General features: G+C 41.8%; 1 protein-coding gene across 6 annotated transcripts in view; it reads right to left on the minus strand.

Moving 5' to 3' along the window:
- Nucleotides 1-993: 993 nt before the first annotated feature.
- The window catches only part of arhgef10la (Rho guanine nucleotide exchange factor (GEF) 10-like a), a 133,629-nt gene continuing 112,510 nt past the window's right edge, over nucleotides 994-22,112 (minus strand). For all 6 annotated transcript variants that reach the window (XM_034139036.1, XM_034139035.1, XM_034139039.1 and 3 more), the window contains 4 exons: nucleotides 17,857-17,999; nucleotides 11,699-11,870; nucleotides 5,983-6,105; nucleotides 994-4,883 (listed from right to left, as the gene is read on the minus strand). In XM_034139036.1, the coding sequence (XP_033994927.1) occupies nucleotides 4,339-4,883; nucleotides 5,983-6,105; nucleotides 11,699-11,870; nucleotides 17,857-17,999 (983 nt within the window). In that variant the 3' untranslated portion in view covers nucleotides 994-4,338. The remainder of the gene's footprint in view (nucleotides 4,884-5,982; nucleotides 6,106-11,698; nucleotides 11,871-17,856; nucleotides 18,000-22,112) is intronic.

A 22,112-nucleotide genomic window follows, 5' to 3' on the forward strand; every position in this document is an offset into this window, starting at 1 on the left:
GTCACACAGACCAGTTCAATTTCAGATTGCTGCAGTTCAGGTGGATGGGTGTGTATGAATGAAGAATTCAGGGCCATCCCCAACCTAGGAGTGCAAGCCAGGCAGAATCACAGATCAGAATGCAGGTCAGAAGATGATCCTACCAGCTCCTGGGTTCAGTGGTCCAACTGGGTATGTCAGCTGGATCAGACTTCCACTTCTTCCATCTTGCAGCAGCAAAGCTCTTCTCTCCTCCACAGCTCACAGGTGTGACTCATTTGTCTGATTAGCTTCCCCCAGTTCGCAGGTGTGGCTTGTTCCCCTTTGTGATCAGGGAAGGAATATTCTGCATGTTCTTTATTTTAGTTTTTATTTCCCCCCGTCCTGCTACAAAACATGTAAAAATGACACAGTAGAGGCACAACATACTCGAAACTGAAAAATGAGCATAATATGTTCTCTTTGATAAAAAGAAATGTCAATCCAAGGGTAGTTTTATTGTTTTAGTAGTTTAACCAAAAAGGGTTAATTGTTATGTTCTCTCAAATCAACTCACTAATTGTATGTTTCTTTTGACTTTAAGCTAGCAATACTCTTGAGAAAGCAACAACAAATAAACTGGACTACCCTTAATGTGATGTCTAGAGGCTAGAGTATTAGAGATGAACGCCGCTGAGGACCACATTAACATAACTAAATTACAAGTCTTTTTTCTTTTTACAATTCAGTGTCTGTATTCTTGTTAGTTTTCCCTGTCTGTGTTGTTTTTAAGCCATGGCTTCCAGCAGACACAGAGGTAAGCTTATTGTAATTTGAATAATCAAACAGCAACAAAGTGATACGATAATCCAAATGAAACATCAAGGACTAGATGTTCTGCTGCTGAGTCATAAAGAAAGTGGAACAGAGTTAGCATAATAATGCTACAGACGTACGGTTTATCTCAAAGCCTACTGTACCTTTGACAAAATAAAGCCACATCATTATGATTCAGTGAAATAAAAAAAGGACAACTCAAGTTTAAACATGTTTTTAATTCAGCATTCGCCTGTTAGACATGTAACATTAAAGTACCAAGGAGAAATGAGCAGCGTGTTTCCACACGCCTGTGACGGCATCAAGTGTAATACTCTTGCTTAAAGGATCATTCCAGTTAATAATTTTTGTAACCTTACTTTACAGATTTGGCCATCATTTAATGTAATTCTTCTCCATTTTGTACACACCTAAGCAATCGGTGAGGTATCCCTCCAACAAGATGTGACAGGTTAAGAGAAGAGCAGCCAGATGATCACACAGGCTGTGAACACGTGCACAACAGGTGGTAAAACTAAAGGTCAACGCACCCATCATGTCAGTAATCACGCCTCATCGCACAGGAACAAACGGTGCTATGGTAGGGCAAAGTTGAACATGGAAGTCAGTGTGTAAACTGTGACAGATGTCAGAAAATGTAGCTGAAAAAAAGGTTTCTTCCTGTGTTGCTTACCAAGAATTCTGAAAATGCAAAGTGTTTGTTTAAAACCTGTATGATCATTTGACTGTTTGTGTTTCTTATAGTGCCGACTTGTTTTTAGTGATGTTTCCATCAATCCCAGATCTGTATGTGTCGTATGGAAGAGGATTACGGCCTCATGTGAACATCTTTTTTGAGGTCTGACTATAATCTCTGAAAGCTACGGAGGCCGACAGGTGCAAATGGCTACAAAGGCCCAAAAGACTTCCATTAGGAGAACTGCGCTGCAGTTTCAAAACAATGCAAATAAAAAACACCAATGCGCATTAACACATGCAAATGAACCAACTTGACGACAACACATGTGCAGCATTTAGAAAACACTCACCAACTTGATGAAACATGCACAGGGTTTACTAAAAGCGCTGCATAAATGAAAAGCAAAACACTTTTGTATTAACATCGTTTCTTTAGCTGCAGCTAATTTCTCCAAATGGAAATGTTTTGCACCGTTGTAGGGCATTTGCACCCGTTGGCCACCGTACAGATCTCACTGTATGTGTTGAATGATGGCCAAACCTTTCAAAAATTAACTAGACTTCTCCTTTAACACCACAATCTCATTTTATACATCAACACTGTTGCAGAGTCCTCTTTACAAAAGGGAATGCAGGTTTTTAATTAGTAACATTTCAAATTAGTAGTACAGTACGGTCATTCATAAGTATTAATATTCAGTGCATGGATAATACCTGTACACATGTAGTGTAAGAAGATGAATTGTTTGAAATAATGTCCATCAAATGTCAGTTGGAGATGATACTGTATCTCAGTTGATAAGCTTATGAAACTCGATGAAAACACACGCCTCCCCTGGTTAGGGTTGAGCGAACAACCTCCGCAGTGACCATCATGGCGTTATGGATCCAGCAGCATTGAATCGCACATGAATTAAGAGTATACATTTCTGACGTGACATCGAGATTTACATTTAGATGACAGCATCCAAGGACGTAGTCATTTTTTTTTTTTCAGTGATTCCGGCTGAAGGCAGGATGTTTAAATGCTTTTGATGCAGTCAGTTGTGAGCAGGAGAAGAAGAAAAGGGAAAATAAACCTGAATGTGCCGCAGGGAAATACAAAACATGAACTTTGCGCTTCGTCTGTGATGAAAGGATAAGATGAAATTCCTTTTGTGGCGGAAGGGCTGAGTAGACATATATGTGGAGAAAAGTGATATAACACAACCTTCACCTGCTCTCCATTTTATTGAAAATCCACAAAGCTGCGTTCGTATTTGTGATTTTCCTCCGCCCACTTGTCTAACTGAACATGCACTGTTAATCTGCAGGATTGATGTCAATGTTCAAAAGCCTGCCAATGTTACCATAAGATCCAAATAAAAAGTTATGAAGCAAACACTTAGCAATATTACACACAGTACCACTTAGTGCTTATTATACCAGCTGTGATTCACCATACTCCTGTTGCTATATTGGCAAAATCTCATCATTGTATGATTAACGAAAAAGAAGAGCTTGTACAGACCGAATATCAATGCATTTTTATACCTTAAATGTGTTTAAAATGTTTTAAAAATCTGGTTAAAGATAGACTATGTCATATTTCAAATGATCTTGAAACATGATAATCACTAAAATGTTAACGTCATGCTCATTTCTTGACCATAGAATATTAATGTTTGCATTAAACTCCAAATATTTACCAGATATTAGCTTCAAAACAAGTGTTGATGACACATGATGCAAGGTCCTGGCAAATATCAGAGATAATATACATCAATGTCTGTTAATTGTATGCTATGTTTCATTAAACACCATCTTGAATCAGAATCATGTTGTTTGTTATTAATAATAATGAATAATTAGTGGCCCTCTGAGCTATGTTTTCACTGTTGATACATATCTGATAGCAGTTTCGATAGCTGTAGCGCTTTTATTTTATCATTCATTATTATTTTTAGAGTTTTGCTTTTGATGTGTAACTGGGGTTTCCAGCTGTGTCACAACCCTGTGCGCACATGTTTCATTTATCTGATGGATGTCATGAAAAAAGGAAAAAACAGTGTTTTATCTGGGCAAAATAATGTGGCACCAAGAAGTTTCTTTTTCCTGAACAGAAATCGGAGATCTTACAGGATTTCTACAGTGCAAATGTAGATTCTGTAATTTGGCGCAATAACATCTTTGAGTCTTGTTTCCATGGTTTTCCATAACCAAAAGTGATATCTGCAACAGCTGCAACAAACAGGAAACATTAAATCCTTCTTCTTTTTTTTTAAAGAGAACACAGATTCAATTTTGAGACACAATAGAAGGTATCATACATTCACATTGTATGGGATGAGAGAAAGGCTGGCAAAGCTAATAAAGTGATGCTAATGTGCTTTGTGATGCGGTGGAAGTCCCCGGCTCTCAGCTCCAAACAGATGGGATCTCTCCCCCAGGATCAGATCAAAGATGTCCATCTCCGACTCTGCAGAGCGTGGCAGATTCAACAAAGGCTGCCTCTCAAAGGCGCGCCGTCCACGGCCGCTCGCACAGAAGTCATTCGCGTAAAATTAATGTGGCACAGCACACGGCGCCATGATGAGGTTAAATTGAGGCATATCAGTCTTAACGAAGGAACCAGATCAAAACAATCACAGGGAGCTAATCTGAGGCGGCCTGGTGACGCACGACCCCGAAACATTCAAAGCGTCCTATTGGCTGACAGCGCCTCTGCTTCCTTATTCACAGGCTAGATCATAACATGTCAAGCTCCGCGACGCCTTCACATCATACATGTTTATTCAAATCCCTTGAATATATGGAGCGGTTGATTCAAGGCTAAGCTGGGTATACGGCTATAAATACTCCTCACCTTGCCGTATGTTTTCCATATCACACTGTCAGAGGGAGCTGCCACACCATCAGATTATTCTCTAAGACCTCCCCGCTCGTCCTCGTGCCGGCTGCCGCTCCTTCCTTCAGTCTACGGAAGCCCTTTCCTCCAGAGATGACCGCCGCAGAGATCACCCTGTCCCTGCGGCCCCCCTCCCGCTCACAAGGACGTCCCCGGACCCACATGTCTGGGTCGTCGCTGAGCTCGTAGATGGACCCGTCTTCCACGCTGTGCTCCAAGGACTCCAGGGAGGAGTCTGACGCCTCGTCGCCCATCGCTGTCAGCGGGCGCCCGGGCAGTCCCGATGTGGAGCGCAGCTTGTACTGCAGCAGGACGCCGCGGCCTTTGCCCCGCCCCTCCCCCTGGTAGGACTGCTGCAGGGACTCCTGGGACGAGGTGTCGCTGCGCTCCTCGCCGCCAAACGCAGAGTCCGGCCCGTCCCCGAAAGAGTCTCTCTTCAGGAGGTCAGGGGACAGAGAGCTGGTGGTGGCCACCAGGAACTCAACAGGCCCACAATGTGCATTCAGAGAGACCATTCCCTTTCCTGTAGGAGGAAGTAAGATATGATATTAAAGGTCATGCAGAAGGACATTAGAGTGGTGCAGGAATGAGTCCTCAAATCTAGAAATGAGTTAGCATTTTACACCTTCCGGTTCCCTTGTCTCAAATTCAACAGAGGTGGTTAGAAGCGTGAAAATAAAGTATTGGGTCAACAAAAGCTTAAAAGAGTTTCACGTTTTGTTGTACGAACATGACATTTGTCAGTCAACACTCACTTGTGAATATCCGAAGCTTCTACGTGTCATACAGTAAGAACAGTGGCTGTTGAGAAGTGACTAAATAAACTATAAAACGTCATGACGCTGACACAAGTCTCGGATAGCTTATCTTAGCTCAGCATTGGTGATGCGCAGCCATGCGACTATGATGTAGTTTGTTTATAGCATAACGTTAGCTTTTAACTTTTGTCAATTGTCTTTACGTTTAAAAGATCATAAAGTGGTGGTAATATGTTAAGAATCATCAGAAATGTGTGTTTTTCATAATGCTTATTTTCATCAATATATCGAAATCCAATGGATAAATCCCATTGCTTTTTGTCAAGGGAGCCCTTGCAATGTAACACACTGGGTCAGCCTACAAATTGAATGCACCACTATACAAACAGTGCACTGAGTCAATGTCCACTTACAAAAGACTATTAAGCAAGCCGCAGTTTGAACTAAAAATGACTTGAACCCTGGATCATAATGTATGTCAGTTAACTGTATTTATTATGATTATGCTGCTGTAACAGTAATAATTGGAGATGATGTTTGTGCTGTTTTTACATAGTTTTCAATAAACTAGCTTGGAATAACAAGGTCAGATTTGCGCAAGTGGGAAGCTAACAACCTCATTCACTTGGCATAATTAACAAAACGCTGGCAGGCAGTTTTTAAATTACCCTGCAACAATATACATATGAACAGTGTGATGTGTGTGTTTGCTTGCCTGGTTATATTGGCAATGATTCCGAGAACCACCAAGTGTGACCTCAATAATGGGCAGCGCAGAGTCATTTTCATCCATAAAAAATAACATTATTTTTGACCTCTCAAGAAGCTGTTCAATCACAGTGAGCCTGCCCGTCTGATCCATACCTGTTATTTTGGGGATGCCCTCCAGTTTGGGGACTGGAAGAGTGATAATGAGGCCTTGGGCAGTGCCCACCCAGAGCAGCCCCTGGCAAATTAGCAGACTCGTCACTCGCATGTTCTTTTGACCTGCAATATAGAAAATAGACCAAAAAAAATGAGTTTTTCTCCACCACTTGCTGTTGTAGAAAGAGAAACAGCACAACATTACAACACTGCGCTCTTTGGAAATAATCATATTTTCTCCCTGATGAAGTCATAATACAAAATATACAGACTGACTGGTCAGTCTCTTAAAGAGTGAATTATGAACTACAATAGATTTTAGTATTACCAGAGGTTCTTCCAAAGCAATGTATTTGGGAAGGTGCCCGAGCATGAAGAAGCTTTAGCTAAGGTTTAGGCTCTGTGATCAATATTTGACAGCTTAAAGGGGCCCTATTATGCAAATGTTAGGTTCATACAGTAATTATATTGTGTGTCTCTACTGTGACATGTTAACATACTTTAATGTTCAAAAGGTCTTTATTCTTCTCATACTGCCTGTGCTGCAACACATCTTTCCCCCCTATGTCTGAAACCAGAGCCCAGTCTGCTCTGATTGGTTAGGAGTCCAATGGAGGCGTGTGTGGGTGGGAGAGAAACTTTTTAACCCAAAAGCATAAATGGCCCCTTTCAATAGTGTATTATGAACTATTATTCATTGTAGCGTTACCAGAAGTTCTTTAAAAAAAAAATATTCAGGAAGCTGCCCTATAGCATTATAATAATAATAATAAATTATATTTATATAGCGCTTTTCTGGAACTCAAAGACGCTTTACAGTGTGAGGGAGGGTCGACAAACAAGGACAGGCAAAAACAAACAAAAACAACAAAAAATTAAATAATAAATGAATAAAATAAGACATTATGAAATAAGTTTTAGAAAATGTGATTGTGGGTTGGCTTTTGCTAAGGCTCTGTGATCAGTATTTGACAAGCTTAACATGCACAGTACAGCCAGCTACGGCTATGAGTTACATAAGATGATGAAAAAATGATTTTGTTTACTTGCTATTGACCCAGTTGAAAGGAAAACTCTCATGTCTCTACAAGAGTGTCTGAGTGTTTTTGAAACCCTGAACTTGAAAGTTCATATGTCCTACTTTAATAGCTAAACAGATAGAGGGAAGAGGCAGAGAAGTGTACTCTACAGTTGGTACAGACATCATAGTCCTTCTCAATAAACAATACCCTTTTCAGTTTCTATCATTTTGTTGAGGGCATGTTTTAATTCTGTTGTAGCTGCTATGGCACTGCAACTTACACATTCAATTATAAGTCTGTTAATTATTGCTAAGTTTATCATAAACAAGTTTGTTTTTATTGCAATTCTTGTTTCTTATTCTTCTGTACTTGGAACATTATTCTTTATTGTGTTAGAGCAATCAGAGGTCCCCAGTTTAAAGAGGACATATACCTATTTTCAGGTTCATATTTGTATTTTGTGCCTCTACTGTGACATGTCTCCATGCTTTAATGTTCAAAAAGCTCTTTATTTTTCTCATACTGCCTGTGCTGCAGCACCTCTTTTCACCCTCTGTCTGAAACCAGAGCCTACATGCTCTGATTGGTTAGCTGGCCAGCTCTTTTGTGATTGGTCAACTGCTTACAGATGTCCCGCCCCTTATCCCATCACATACAATGTGTTGGAACGCTAGCAAATAGAATCGCAAGTGCTACATAGTGATGTCGTTATGTCACAGAAGCAAACAAAGGAATCAAATGGAGGTGTTTGGGAGCGACCTCCTTATGGAGGGACCTTTGGGATTTCAGCCTTTGCAGGCCATTTACATGCACACAAATCTGTATTACACACTAGAGGAATATTGAAACTGAAGTAACTCAGGGTGATTTTCTGTTCCCTATATCCTTGGGAGGAACTTTGGATAAAGGTTAATCTTTTCATCCTGCACATGATGCAAGCGCCAACATTAGTATCATGTTGGGAAGTTTTCTACTGCAGAGCGGTTTTTGTAGCACTGCATTTGTGATGGGGAAAGGATAATTGCACACTCTTATTATACATGCACATCCTTTGTTTCCACTTAACAAAGGGGTGAAGAACATTGTTTGTTGTGGATTTATTTTTGCATTCCTTCTGTGGTCCCTGAGCTCTTGGCTCCCATTCTGGCCTAGTTATCTATGGAAACATTTACCATAATATCCATGGAAACTGTAATTGAATTACACCCGCACCCGTAACCAAGAGAATGCTCATTTACACGGGTAGCTGTATTTACATGTTTGTTCTGTGTCATGCTCAGATTATGATGATTTGCACCAGTGGCTCAAAGGTGTCATTAATTAATTCATTTCAGTTTGCAGAGATGAATCATCCAAAGTAGGAAGCTGATGCTGTACTTGGAAGTGGAGGCAGAGCAAAGGAACATATTTTTGTACCTTCGATATGTACTTGTCTTTTAATAAATGGGCCCTATTATTATCATTTCATGTTTGTATTTGTATTTTTATATTATGTAATTTTCTCATATTGCCTGTGCTGCAGCACCTCTTTTCACCCTCTGTCTGAAACCAGAACCCAGTCTGCTCTGATTGGTAAGCTGGCCGGCTCTGTTGTGATTGGTCAACTGCTTAGAGATGTCCCGCCCCTTAGCTTATCACTTACAGTGTGTTGGAGCATTAGCCAATTGAAGCGTGAGTGTTACATAGCGATGTCATTTTTTTACAGAAGTAAACATAGGAGTCCAATCAAGGTATGTCTGGCAGGGAAGGGGGAATTTAGACTTTGCAGACCATCTACGTGCACAAAAACCTATATAACACAGTACATGAAATGGACAACCCCTAAAAGCACAATAGGGCTGAGTGTTTCTTATTTCATATATTAGTCTTAGTCTTTTATCTGCACTGTCCATTTGCTGTAACAATTTAAATTGTCCCCGCTGTGGGACGAATACAGTTTCTGATTTCTTATTCAGCAAACAGTGAGCCTTTAGGGGGAGACCTTGGAGGGTCACAGCAGTGGGTGAGGCGTTGACAAGAAAAAAACTGCATTTATCTCAAAACTGTCTGCCACCTGCTCACATCGCCCTTGGAGTCTGTTCGTAAAGAGTTTAAGTGACGCCATGAAATCTGAATTCAGAAGATGTTGGCGCCAGGCATTGTCTATAAGAACAGTGATAAAGACGGATAATGACAAAGGCACTTGAGATTAAGGAGGTATAGCTTAACCTCGAGCTATCTTGCACCTCCAATTCTCGCAGTAATGCACACCGTGTGTAGCGGGTTTATCGTAGAAGCTGGTATTTGCTTTAAAAAGAAGATGTCTCCAAAGATTAATGTTTCCCTGTGATATGTCACTGAGGACTTTATTTTGGGATATTATTGTTCCCCCTAAGGAAAGAACTATTAAAGGCATTAAAAGAGAAGAGATCAGCACTTTCCTCTGCCTCAGAAACTTCTCTGTTGTTTACAGCAAGTGGATTCCCTGTTGAGTATAAATCACATTAAGGAGAAAGGATTAGGGGGTATATCATTACTGCATGTCCTAGCATAAGTCAAGGAGAAACCTACGGGAGCAGAGACCCCATTGATAGAGAGGAACAATCAGTATTTCATCTGCGGTTGTAGGGTGTCGGGGGGGATCCTCTTTTCTCTTGTGAGCTCAACAAATCACAACTTAAGTCAAAGATCCTCTTCCTTTTGTGGACCCTGAAGACATGAGCCGAACAACTCTTTTTCTTTTCACCCTGTAACTTCCCCCAGGGCCGAGGCTTTGAGGCTGCCACCCTTTCTCAAATCCGCTGCATATTTCAAGGGGAAGCACTGAAGCTGGGTGAAAATGACCTCTGGGTCACGGTTTTCCTCCAGATACAAGTACCATAGGAGCCTGCTCTCCTTTAAGTCTCCCAAAAAAAAAAAGCAAAAAAAAACTTTGATCTAAAAGTTTCGTGCTTGAAACACATTGCTGTTTTTTATTCTTTGCTCTTTACTCAACTCACTAGAGAAAGCCTAGTTTTTTTTATTCTGATGCTACCACAGCCATGAGTATTGCTCTAAATACATCAATCACAGCCTGGTGTGACTCAACCAAAAGGACAAAATTGTTTAAATCCAGATGCGTTTATACCACTCCCTGAAGCTCAAAATGATATTCACCTGTAGTGAGTGAGTTGATGGCCCACTTGTCACAGCCAGAACATGTTTGAGGCAACACATTGAGTCACATGTGCTGCAGTTATCATGCTTTGCAGTTTTAGGTACGCTTCATTGCCATCTAATTTGTTTACCATGCTTCTTTCCTGAAAATATATTAAAAAAAACACCCACACTAGCTGATAAATATTTCATCCATCATAAAGGAAGGCACACAGGAAGTCATAAGAGTATATCTGGCTTCCTAAACAGACTGAAAGAGAGGAATGGAGGGTGAGAGGATTTTAAAGCAGAGCGAGTGAGAGGGAGAAAGTGGGACAAAAAGAAAGGAACATATTGACTCACAAGGGATGAAAGAGGGGAGGTACATGCTGAGAAAAAGAGGTAAAACTGGCATAATACCACAGAAGCACGGACGTTTAAAGAAAGACAAGAGCGTTTCCATGGGAACCTTTAGTATGAAAATCTTCAAGGCTGCCATTTTACTGCTCCTAAATTACCTTTTTTCTTTTTGTATTAATCACTATGTCTCATCCCATAGCTCTATTATGGCTCTGCGAAGGCCTGAGGAGGATACATATTCAGGTCAGTCCCCGGAGTGCAAGACCCAAGGAGCAACATGGACAAGACAGGAATACTGTTCTGGAGAGGACAGCATCCCCAATGTTAAAGGGGCCCTACTATGTTTTGGGGGGATTTTCTCTTTTCTGTGGTGTGTTTTATAGGTTGTTGTGCATGAAAAGGTCTGCAAAGGTTAACATCCAAAAGTTCCCCCCAAAGGGAGTTTCTCTCCCACATACTCCCCCCGTGCCTGAACTTACATCGAAACCCCTTGGTTACTTCCTTAACATAATGACATCATTATGTTACACTCTGGCTTCTATTGGCTAGCTCTCCAACACATTGTAGGGCTGAATTCACATGATAAATGGTTCAACAGTTCTGTGCTGTTGTTGCATTTCTATGGAGAGAGCGGTGGTGCCCGATAAGGAGGAAGAACTACCTTCAGACGCGCAGCCAATCACAGACAGCTATATATAGCTGCGCTGTAACCAGAGAAACAAAACTAGCTGTTTTCACCGCCAGACTCTGAGCCTAAACTTGCGGTCAGCAAAGAGCAAATGCGTATCGTGAATGCAGCTTAAGGAGTGGAACATCTCTAAGTGGTTGACCAATCACAACAGAGCCGGCCAGCTAACCAATCAGAGCAGACTAGGCTCTGGTTTCAAACAGAGGGTGAAAAGAGGTGCTGCAGCACAGGCAGTATGAGAAAATGAAAGAGCTTTTTGAACATTAAAACATGGAAACCTGTCGTAGTAGAGGCACTAAATACAAATAAGAACCTGAAAATAAGTATATGTCCTCTTTAAACTGGGGCCCTCTTATTGCTCTAACATAATAAAGAATAATGTTCCAAGTTCAAAGAAAATGAAATGTTGTGGTGCAGTTTTAAAGCTAAACAATTTTATGTTGTAGAAAAGTGTTTGAGCTGCTCTGCAGGATAGAGGTTGACCTCTCTATATGGAGGTCAAGATGACAAAGTGTGATGTGTGTGTGTGTACCGGTGTTCAGCAGCGTTGAGCGTGTGGAGATGTTGATTTCCTGCAGAAGCTCCAGTGTTTCAGTATGAAAGAGACGAATGGAAGAACCCTCGGAGAATGCCATCCACACCCCTCCACCGGCACACGCCATGTGAGCCACGCTGATCATTTTGTCTGGGTGCACTTCAAACGTCTGTGAAGGAAAGAAGAATAAATTACTTTTACTGTATACCCCTATAAATATTTATTTTGCAATTAACAATACACAGAAAAAGTTGCAATATACTTAGCAAAGCTACATTTTGAATATGGGAGGTCAATCTTTGAGTCTCATCGAAATCTACAAAATAAATATATATTTGTCTCTTACAGAATTAAACATATTATTACGCAGTGCCTGATAAAAAGAAGAACAAATATGGACTTATATTCTATATCAATCAAACAGAACATCAAACCAATCCTCTTTCTAATTACAAACTGACATACCATCCAGGTCTAAATGTAAGTGGTAATACCAGACGGAAGCTGAACAAATAAGAATTTGAATTTTTGTTCAATACTTTACAATCGACAAAGAAAAAAAGGAAAAGGAACTGTTGATGGTAGGAAAAGGAAAATAAAGAACAATGGAGGGGAAAGAAAGACAAAGACAATGTGTCAAACACATAAAAGTCATAGCAACAAAGGGAAGCTCAGACTGTGCTGACTGCATCATGCTTCATCCTAGCTCAATCTGTTAACAGCTCCTTAATTGGTATGCCAACTACTGACATTTATTTCAAAGTTGATTTACTGAGTGCTCACACATGTCAAAACATTACAAGATAACTGTCACAGGATGACATGATGAGGTCAGTAGACACTCTCTAAATCTTACATTCAGTACACTTGCTTTTCTGTAAAATAAGTCTAACTGTCCCCCCCTCATTTTGTAATTGACAAAAGTCCCTGACACACGGGGCATATTTTTGCATCATTCCCCTGGCTTCTGTGTTTTTAAGAGCACAATGGATAAAAGAGAGTTTGAGGCACACAGTCTTAATGAGCAGCTTGAAATAAATGCAATGAGCCTTATCATGGTAACACATGCAGCCCCTGAGGTCCGAGGCGTGACAAGAGTTGGTTTGGGCATCATCTTGGAACTCATATCACCGACAATGCATGAGTTGCATGAGGCTGGGCAATTAGTCAACAAGAGCGCGGGAGAGTGAAGATGAGAATACCCTCCCCTCTCCCTCTCCCTTACCCCAACCAAAGTGCACCGGCAGACAGGGATTACCACCTGTTTGTGTGCCCTTGCCAGTGGGTCCTCCTTTGTTGGAAATTAGGGAAAAGGAGAGAAGCCTTTGATGTGTTTTCTCTTTTAATTGAGTCCTCAGCAGCGGGTGCCTGCTCCGCCTGGGAAAGGATATGCAATGCATCTCTTGGTTTTTCAAGTGCAGCCATAAAAAAATGTGATATCCATAATAAAAAGGCTTATTTCAACCTTCAATAACCCATTGCAATTCAAATAAGTTGACAAGTTTATAAAGGAAAAACATACTGTGCTGAATAATGCTTCATAATTATCACATTAATCATTATTAGGCGTGGTGGTTTCTAAAAGGGACTTCCAGCTAATCCATGGCTGTCATGCTGCTGTTGTTGGATGCCATCTTGCTTACCATATGCTTGAAACCACCTGGGAGGCTGTCTAGGGAACTAAATGTATATAGTCTCATTTGACTGGGATGCACAGGCGTCTCAAAAAGTGTCTGAAAGTGTATGTAAGAACACATTGCTGTTGCTTCAGAATCATTCAGAATCAGAAGACTGTATATATGTGAGGAATGTATATAAACACATTAATCAAAATATGTATTTATCATAAGAAGTTAGAGTAAGAATGTGCAATAAAGATAAGATAAAATAAAATAAAGATATTGATATAAACATAAGTTTGAGTAAAAATGTCTGAGAAAAGACAAAATAAAAGACAAACTATTCAGTTAAACATACACATGTGCACAATGTACTACAATATATACATGTCATTTGCAAATTATACAGTCGTGTATATATTGGCTTTAGTGACACTTGCTCCATTTTGGAATAAAACAAAATACAAGATAAATAAAATATAAAATATGTATAGAAGTTAAAGTCAGAATGTGCAATAAAAATATATAAAAATAAAAATATTTATATAAACATAGGAAGTTAAAGGTAAAAATATGCACATTTTACTACAATTCATAAAATGTAAATTACAATATATACAGTGTTGTATTAGTATTAATACAATATTCATGCTGAATAGCAATTTTTAAGAGGGTGTGGCTATATACTACTAGAGACATAAAGGATTTGAGTTCATCTACATTTAAACCAGAATTGCTCTTCTCCGAGGTCAGAACATAACTGTAGGCAACAGTAACTCAAACAAGCACTCGCTACAACCAAGGTATGCAGAAGACCATCTCTGAGCGCACAACACATGGGACCTGGATGCAGATGGGCTACAGCAGCAGAAGACCACACCAGGTGCCCCTCCTGTCAGCTAGAAACAGGAAACTGAGGCTACAATTTGCACAGGCTCACCAAACTGGACAATAGAAGATTGGAAAAATCTTGCCTGATCGGATAAATCATGATTTCTGCTGCACCATCGGACGGGTCAGAATTTGACGTAAACAAAATGAAAGCATGGATCCATCCTGCCTTGCATCAACAGTTCAGGCTGGTGGTGGTGGTGTAATGGTGTGGGGGATATTTTCTTGTCATACTTTGGGCCCCTTAGTACCAATTGAGCATCGTTTCAACGCCACAGCCTACCTGAGTATTGTTGCTGACCATGTCCATCCCTTTAAGACCAGTGCACCCATCTTCTCATGGCTACATCCAGCAGGATAACGCGCATTGACACAAAGCATAAATCATAAGATGGTAATTTCGGCTCCAAAAAAACAAACTCAGGGTTGAAACTCCAGTTCATAAACCAATGGGCGACGTCAAAGAAACTACGTCTATCAGTTGTATGAAACTCATGGCTGCACTATAACCAGTTCTCTTAATAAATCTGTGAGACAAACAAGAGCTACCAGTAGTGGGAATTGTAGCTGGTCTTAGCAGTGTCAGCACCTCAGGTAGGGTTGTCTTAATTACTACTGCCACCAGCAGCTCCACAGTGTTGCTCATCTGTTGGATCAGTACCAACAATTAGGATTAACTAGAAACACTTTGTTGATCCTCTGTATTTTCATTTTGCAAAGGTTGTTTCTTTCAACACGTTTCTTTTCGACCATCAGTCTCAGGTATATTTTGTGTTTAGTGGTAATAAGCAAATGTTAGCATGCTAACAAACTTAACTATTGTACATTTGTAAATATACTTAACATTAGAACTGCCAGACTTCACCATTTTAGCTTTGTCAATGTAAATATATCTATTTTTGTATATCTCTTTTCACGCAGCGATTCTATTTCTTAGATTTTGTCAGCACTATAGTTTATAGTTTATTCATATCCCTGGTGTACAGTACATAATCAAAGAGTTCAAAGCTGCAGGAACACACACATTTTTATTCGGTGATGGTCCTTTGGGTTTCTGTTGCTGCCGAATCAACCACATAGTAGGCATACAGCAGCGTTTACCCAAAACAGACTGAAAAGGGTTATATTTGAATAACACTGTGTCATCAAGGCATTTACTTTGAAGATTTAAAAAGAGATGAAATAAAGCCTTAGGGTGCAACTATAAGCAGTGTCAAATGAGGCAGGCTACACTGTCCAACAAGTCATAGATAAATGATTTAAAAATGCATAAAAACTGACAAAGTGGCAAATCTCCGCAGGGAAAACCAACAAAAAGAAGAGAAGTGAATATGAGCCCACGACCCTATAGCCATGCTCTAATGCTCACATCTCTTGGTACAGGTGTCACGCAATGCTTCTCCAGATCCTGGATATGCACTGCAGCCCCTGTGAAGGCAGCTCTCTTGAGTCCATATTAGCGAGGAAGACAAGGTTAGTGAGGAAGTAACCAGAGCTGACCTGCTAAGCTCTGTGGGAGATACAGTGAACCAGAACTGTGGCTTCACTGCGTGGCCAGTCAGCTGATTAAGCTAGTGTCTCCGGAGGACTGGGTGAGGGAAAAGAGGTGAAGGAATAAAAGACATCGGTACCTCAGCTCACTCCTGATTATGAGGATCTTGATGCAAAATCAATAAGTAGCTGTGTCTGTATTAAAGGTTGTACATTTGACCATTTCAGATTCTGTTTGTCTGGGGATGTAGCTCCTTTTTCAAACTGAATGTATATGATGTTGGTAATGATATATTTATTTAGTTTACTTTAAGTGCTTTATTTCATCTGGTTATTGAAATTCAGCATCATATGTTTGCGTAGCACACATGCAACTTTTCAACAAAAGCCCATCTGCCCATTTACACAGCAATGCAAACTCACATCAGGGAGCTATAATGAAATGGTAATGGTTTGCAGTTCGCTATCTGAATACCATATTAACTTCACCCAGAAGAGTTTGTTGTCTGTCATTCATTATTGCCTACCGCGGTTGGAGAGGGCGCCCTCCTTCATACACCTAATGACACACTGTGCCGATGAACACCTTGGAGAATGACTACACAAAAATGGAAAGCATGACAGAGACTCCCAGGATGCTTTAGTGCACATGTGTCAAACTCAAGGCCCGGGGGCCAAATCAGGCCCTTGGTGGATTTAATTTCGGCCCGCAGGATAATTTCTAATTACTATTAGATCTGGCCCGCTGGTATATTGCACGCACACCTTCACTCAATCCTGAGGATTTACTCAGCTCAGAGCCTGACCCCAAACATTGATGACCTTGCACCCAAGATGAGATGCCAAGTATCTGGCTTGAACTAGCATCACAGAGCAGCAAACTGAGTTTCAATGGATGTTTCCTTCTGCACTTTGTGTCTCACGACAACAGGGCATGTTTGGTTTTTTCTTTGAGGGACATTTTTTTGAAGCTGTTGGCCTGTGGAAAAATGTAATCATAAGAAATGACTCTGGAAAAGCTGCAAATAGAGCCATAAGAAATTAATGCAACTGATTATTTAATGTTTAAGCTTTGTTAGTTCCAGGTTTAATATGAGCAATAAGTTCATTTCAATAAGTTTTGCAATAAACATTGAACCAGTCCGGCCCTCGACTAGTACCGATTTTTTTATTTTGTATTTGAGTTTGACACCCCTGCTTTAGTGGGATAATGAAAAGCATCACACCATAACTCAGAGCTCAGAGCGCTACAGCTAAATAAAGCTTCTTTGTGTGTGAGATATCCAACATTATATGAACCTAAAAGGAGTTTGATTCGTTGTCAATGCAGCGACCTTCAGACAATGCATTCTGATGACATCACAGATTACAAAGAAGGCTCTTGAAGGCTGTGTGTAAACATGTTTTCAGGAAGCAAAGAGAGGAGTTTTTCACTGCAAAACAAGCAAATAAAGACGGAACCTTGACTAGCAGTTTAATTAATCCAGTTGGGTCTTCAGGCCACGTTTTAGTGACGACTGAGCTTGTAGCTTGTAAACAGACATGGAAGAAACAGGACATTTCATTGAAGCTCGTTCTTTAAGTGGCTAGACAATCCTATCAAACAAAAGTGTTTTAATTGGTCAAATACATCTATATATATATATATATATATATATATATTATATTCCTTATGTCTGGTGTGAGAGAGAAACTTCCTCTGGAGGGAGCTTTGGGATTTTAGCCTTTGCAGACCATTTACATGCACACAAACCTATATAACACACTACAGGAAAGGGAAAACCCCAGAGAGCAAATTAGGTAAACAACTATTTAAATAATTAATAATAATATATATGTTAAAAGTGTTCTGTAATGTTTGCTTATTCCATCCAGGTCCAGTTATTTCCATCAGGCTAAATAAATCATTTCAAAAACAATGTATACACAAGCAGAAAATACAAACATTCATTTGTATCCATTCCAATACCCTTCAAATCTTGACAATAATCCAATGAGGCTATTTTTACGTTATTGATTAAAGATTAGAACATTTAGACTGCATTTGAATAAATAACGCACTGTTCTGATCATTTGCTCATGAAGATTTGATGGATTAAAAATCGTTCAGATAAATGGCGACAGTATGTGCCGAGCAATGATTTAGTCATTTACCTGAGTGTTGAGGCTGGTGCTGTCAACGGCTGTGACAGAGTTCCCACAGCTCGCCCACACCGAGTCGTCCAACACCAGCAGGGTCCGCACCGGTTCTGAGCCCACTCTCACACACCTGCAGGAGTCCTGGTCCCAACAATCATCTAGGGAAAAAGACACCCAACAATGAACAAAAAAAACAAAAGCCCCACTCTAAATACAACAAAGATATCACAGGGGTTCAAAGAAACAATCAAAATTACTGGCTATTATCACCGCTAGCCTACCAGTTATAATAATATGCTCTGAACACATGCCACTTCTATTTGAACGCTGTCGCATTGAGCGAGGCAATTCAATTAAATTCTTCCCAATCGTATCACAGCAAGTTGGCTCTGTGTTTACTTTCAAATTTCTCTTAAAGCAATTTCACTAGCAAGAACCACGCCACAACAGTGTGATGTTTGTGCGTTTATTGAAGTAACATGTGAAGGATATGAGGTGGGTGAAGAGGTGATCTGGGAGGACGAGCTATGGTCCGTGCTGTGGGAGACTCAGAGTGGGGGTTCCGTCTCCGGCATGAACTGCGTGGGCTGATTACGGTCCCCCAGACGATACCTGGAGTTTAATGTTAGTATACGCAGTATAGATATGCACCGTTTAGATATAAATGGTGATGGGCAGAGGATGTTTATGGGTAGAAGGGTGAGGGAGGGTGGGTTGAAAGATGAGACAAGCGTTTGCCGGAAGCTTTGCCGGATATAAATAGGGGTGGCTGTGGTTTGAGGCGGAGTTTTAGGCGTGGCCATGCTCCTGAACCTATGTTAACATTTTAACCTCATTTCACTAGCAAGAACCACGCCACAACAGTGTGATGTTTGTGCGTTTATTGAAGTAACATGTGAAGGATATGAGGTGGGTGAAGAGGTGATCTGGGAGGACGAGCTATGGTCCGTGCTGTGGGAGACTCAGAGTGGGGGTTCCGTCTCCGGCATGAACTGCGTGGGCTGATTACGGTCCCCCAAAAGAGTCGGATTAAAAGCAGCTGACTTAAGCGTGTGCATGTCAGACGTCGTTTAGATGTTGCGGATGTAAGCGTGGTACGCTTGGGATGACGAGCGGCCGAGGGCCTAGGCGGTTGGATAAGAGATGCCTGGTCTAGCTGCTGTGGACGCTGCGCCGATGCGGGAGAAATGGCTCTAATTCTGAGAGTGCCCCCCAAAATGTGCAGGATGTTCTGAAAGTGTTTCTGGACCGGAAACATGTGGCTTGAAGATAACGTGTCTGGAACGAGTGACTACATCTTCACTTCTAAATCTGGCTAAACATTGAGAGAGAGAGACCGGAGCGTCTGCTCGTTGCGAGGGTCGGAGAGAGAGACCGGAGCGTCTGCTCGCTGCGAGGGTCAGAGGGCTTGCTGTGCCTGTTAACTGTTCTGGACTATGAGGAGATCTCTAGTCATCCTGAGAAGTCTACTGGATTCAGGTCTGTTCTGGACTATGTGGAGATCTCTAGTCTGTTCTGGACTATGTGGAGATCTCTAGTCATCCTGAGAAGTCTACTGGATTCAGGTCTGTTCTGGACTATGTGGAGATCTCTAGTCTGCTCTGGACTATGTGGAGATCTCTAGTCATCCTGAGAAGTCTACTGGATTCAGGTCTGTTCTGGACTATGTGGAGATCTCTAGTCTGTTCTGGACTATGTGGAGATCTCTAGTCATCCTGAGAAGTCTACTGGATTCAGGTCTGTTCTGGACTATGTGGAGATCTCTAGTCTGTTCTGGACTATGTGGAGATCTCTAGTCATCCTGAGAAGTCTACTGGATTCAGGTCTGTTCTGGACTATGTGGAGATCTCTAGTCTGCTCTGGACTATGTGGAGATCTCTAGTCATCCTGAGAAGTCTACTGGATTCAGGTCTGTTCTGGACCATGTGGAGATCTCTAGTCTGCTCTGGACTATGTGGAGATCTCTAGTCATCCTGAGAAGTCTACTGGATTCAGGTCTGTTCTGGACTATGTGGAGATCTCTAGTCTGTTCTGGACTATGTGGAGATCTCTAGTCATCCTGAGAAGTCTACTGGATTCAGGTCTGTTCTGGACTATGTGGAGATCTCTAGTCTGCTCTGGACTATGTGGAGATCTCTAGTCATCCTGAGAAGTCTACTGGATTCAGGTCTGTTCTGGACTATGTGGAGATCTCTAGTCTGTTCTGGACTATGTGGAGATCTCTAGTCATCCTGAGAAGTCTACTGGATTCAGGTCTGTTCTGGACTATGTGGAGATCTCTAGTCTGCTCTGGACTATGTGGAGATCTCTAGTCATCCTGAGAAGTCTACTGGATTCAGGTCTGTTCTGGACTATGTGGAGATCTCTAGTCTGTTCTGGACTATGTGGAGATCTCTAGTCATCCTGAGAAGTCTACTGGATTCAGGTCTGTTCTGGACTATGTGGAGATCGCTAGTCTGCTCTGGACTATGTGGAGATCTCTAGTCATCCTGAGAAGTCTACTGGATTCAGGTCTGTTCTGGACTATGTGGAGATCTCTAGTCTGCTCTGGACTATGTGGAGATCTCTAGTCATCCTGAGAAGTCTACTGGATTCAGGTCTGTTCTGGACTATGTGGAGATCTCTAGTCTGTTCTGGACTATGTGGAGATCTCTAGTCATCCTGAGAAGTCTACTGGATTCAGGTCTGTTCTGGACTATGTGGAGATCTCTAGTCTGTTCTGGACTATGTGGAGATCTCTAGTCATCCTGAGAAGTCTACTGGATTCAGGTCTGTTCTGGACTATGTGGAGATCTCTAGTCATCCTTAGAAGTCTACTGGATTCAGGTCTGTTCTGGACTATGTGGAGATCTCTAGTCATCCTGCGTCTGCTCGCTGTTGCAGCTGTTGCCGCTGTTGCCGCTGTTGCCGCTGTTGCCGCTGTTGCAGCTGTGGCAGCTGTGGCAGCAAAAATCAATGCAGGTGTTGCCGCTGTTGCCGCTGCCGCTGTGGCAGCAAAACACAATGCAGGTGTTGGGGAAGGGATGGGGAAGGGATGGGGAAGGGGTGGGGAAGGGGTGGGGAAGGGGTGGGGAAGGGGTGGGGTAGGGATGGGGGAGGGATGGGGGAGGGATGGGGGAGGGATGGGGGAGGGATGGGGGAAAAGATAGACCAGTTGGAAAGGAAGGTACTGGGTAAGAGTCGGCTGATAGGTTAGCATGTGGCATGGCCCCTGCCCCTTGGTTTACTGGGTGGGACGCTGTTGCTACGGGGTTAGCTGCTAACCTTGTTTGAACCGTGACGACGCGCAGCGTCTTTCTTTATCTTAACTGAGCATGCTAACGTCCGTGTACCTGGTTGCTACCAGGAGACACGTTTAACTGAACATGCTAACGTCCGTGTACCTGGTTGCTACCAGGAGACACGTTTAACTGAACATGCTAACGTCCGTGTACCTGGTTGCTACCAGGAGACACGTTTAACTGAACATGCTAACGTCCGTGTACCTGGTTGTTACCTGGAGACACGTTGAACTGAACATGCTAACATCCGTGTACCTGGTTGCTACCAGGAGACACGTTTAACTGAACATGCTAATGTCTGTGTACCTGGTTGTTACCTGGAGACACGTTTAACTGAACATGCTAACGGCCGTGTACCTGGTTGTTACCTGGAGACACGTTTAACTGAACATGCTAACGTCCGTGTACCTGGTTGCTACCAGGAGACACGTTTAACTGAACATGCTAGCGTCCGTGTACCTGGTTGTTACCTGGAGACACGTTGAACTGAACATGCTAACATCCGTGTACCTGGTTGCTACCAGGAGACACGTTTAACTGAACATGCTAATGTCTGTGTACCTGGTTGTTACCTGGAGACACGTTTAACTGAACATGCTAACGTCCGTGTACCTGGTTGTTACCTGGAGACACGTTGAACTGAACATGCTAACGTCCGTGTACCTGGTTGCTACCAGGAGACACGTTTAACTGAACATGCTAACGTCCGTGTACCTGGTTGTTACCAGGAGACACGTTTAACTGAACATGCTAACGTCCGTGTACCTGGTTGTTACCTGGAGACACGTTTAACTGAACATGCTAACGTCCGTGTACCTGGTTGTTACCTGGAGACACGTTGAACTGAACATGCTAACGTCCGTGTACCTGGTTGCTACCAGGAGACACGTTTAACTGAACATGCTAACGTCCGTGTACCTGGTTGCTACCAGGAGACACGTTTAACTGAACATGCTAACATCCGTGTACCTGGTTGCTACCAGGAGACAC

Source organism: Trematomus bernacchii, unplaced genomic scaffold, assembly GCF_902827165.1.
Source record: "Trematomus bernacchii unplaced genomic scaffold, fTreBer1.1, whole genome shotgun sequence".
In the NCBI taxonomy this organism is placed as follows: domain Eukaryota; kingdom Metazoa; phylum Chordata; class Actinopteri; order Perciformes; family Nototheniidae; genus Trematomus; species Trematomus bernacchii.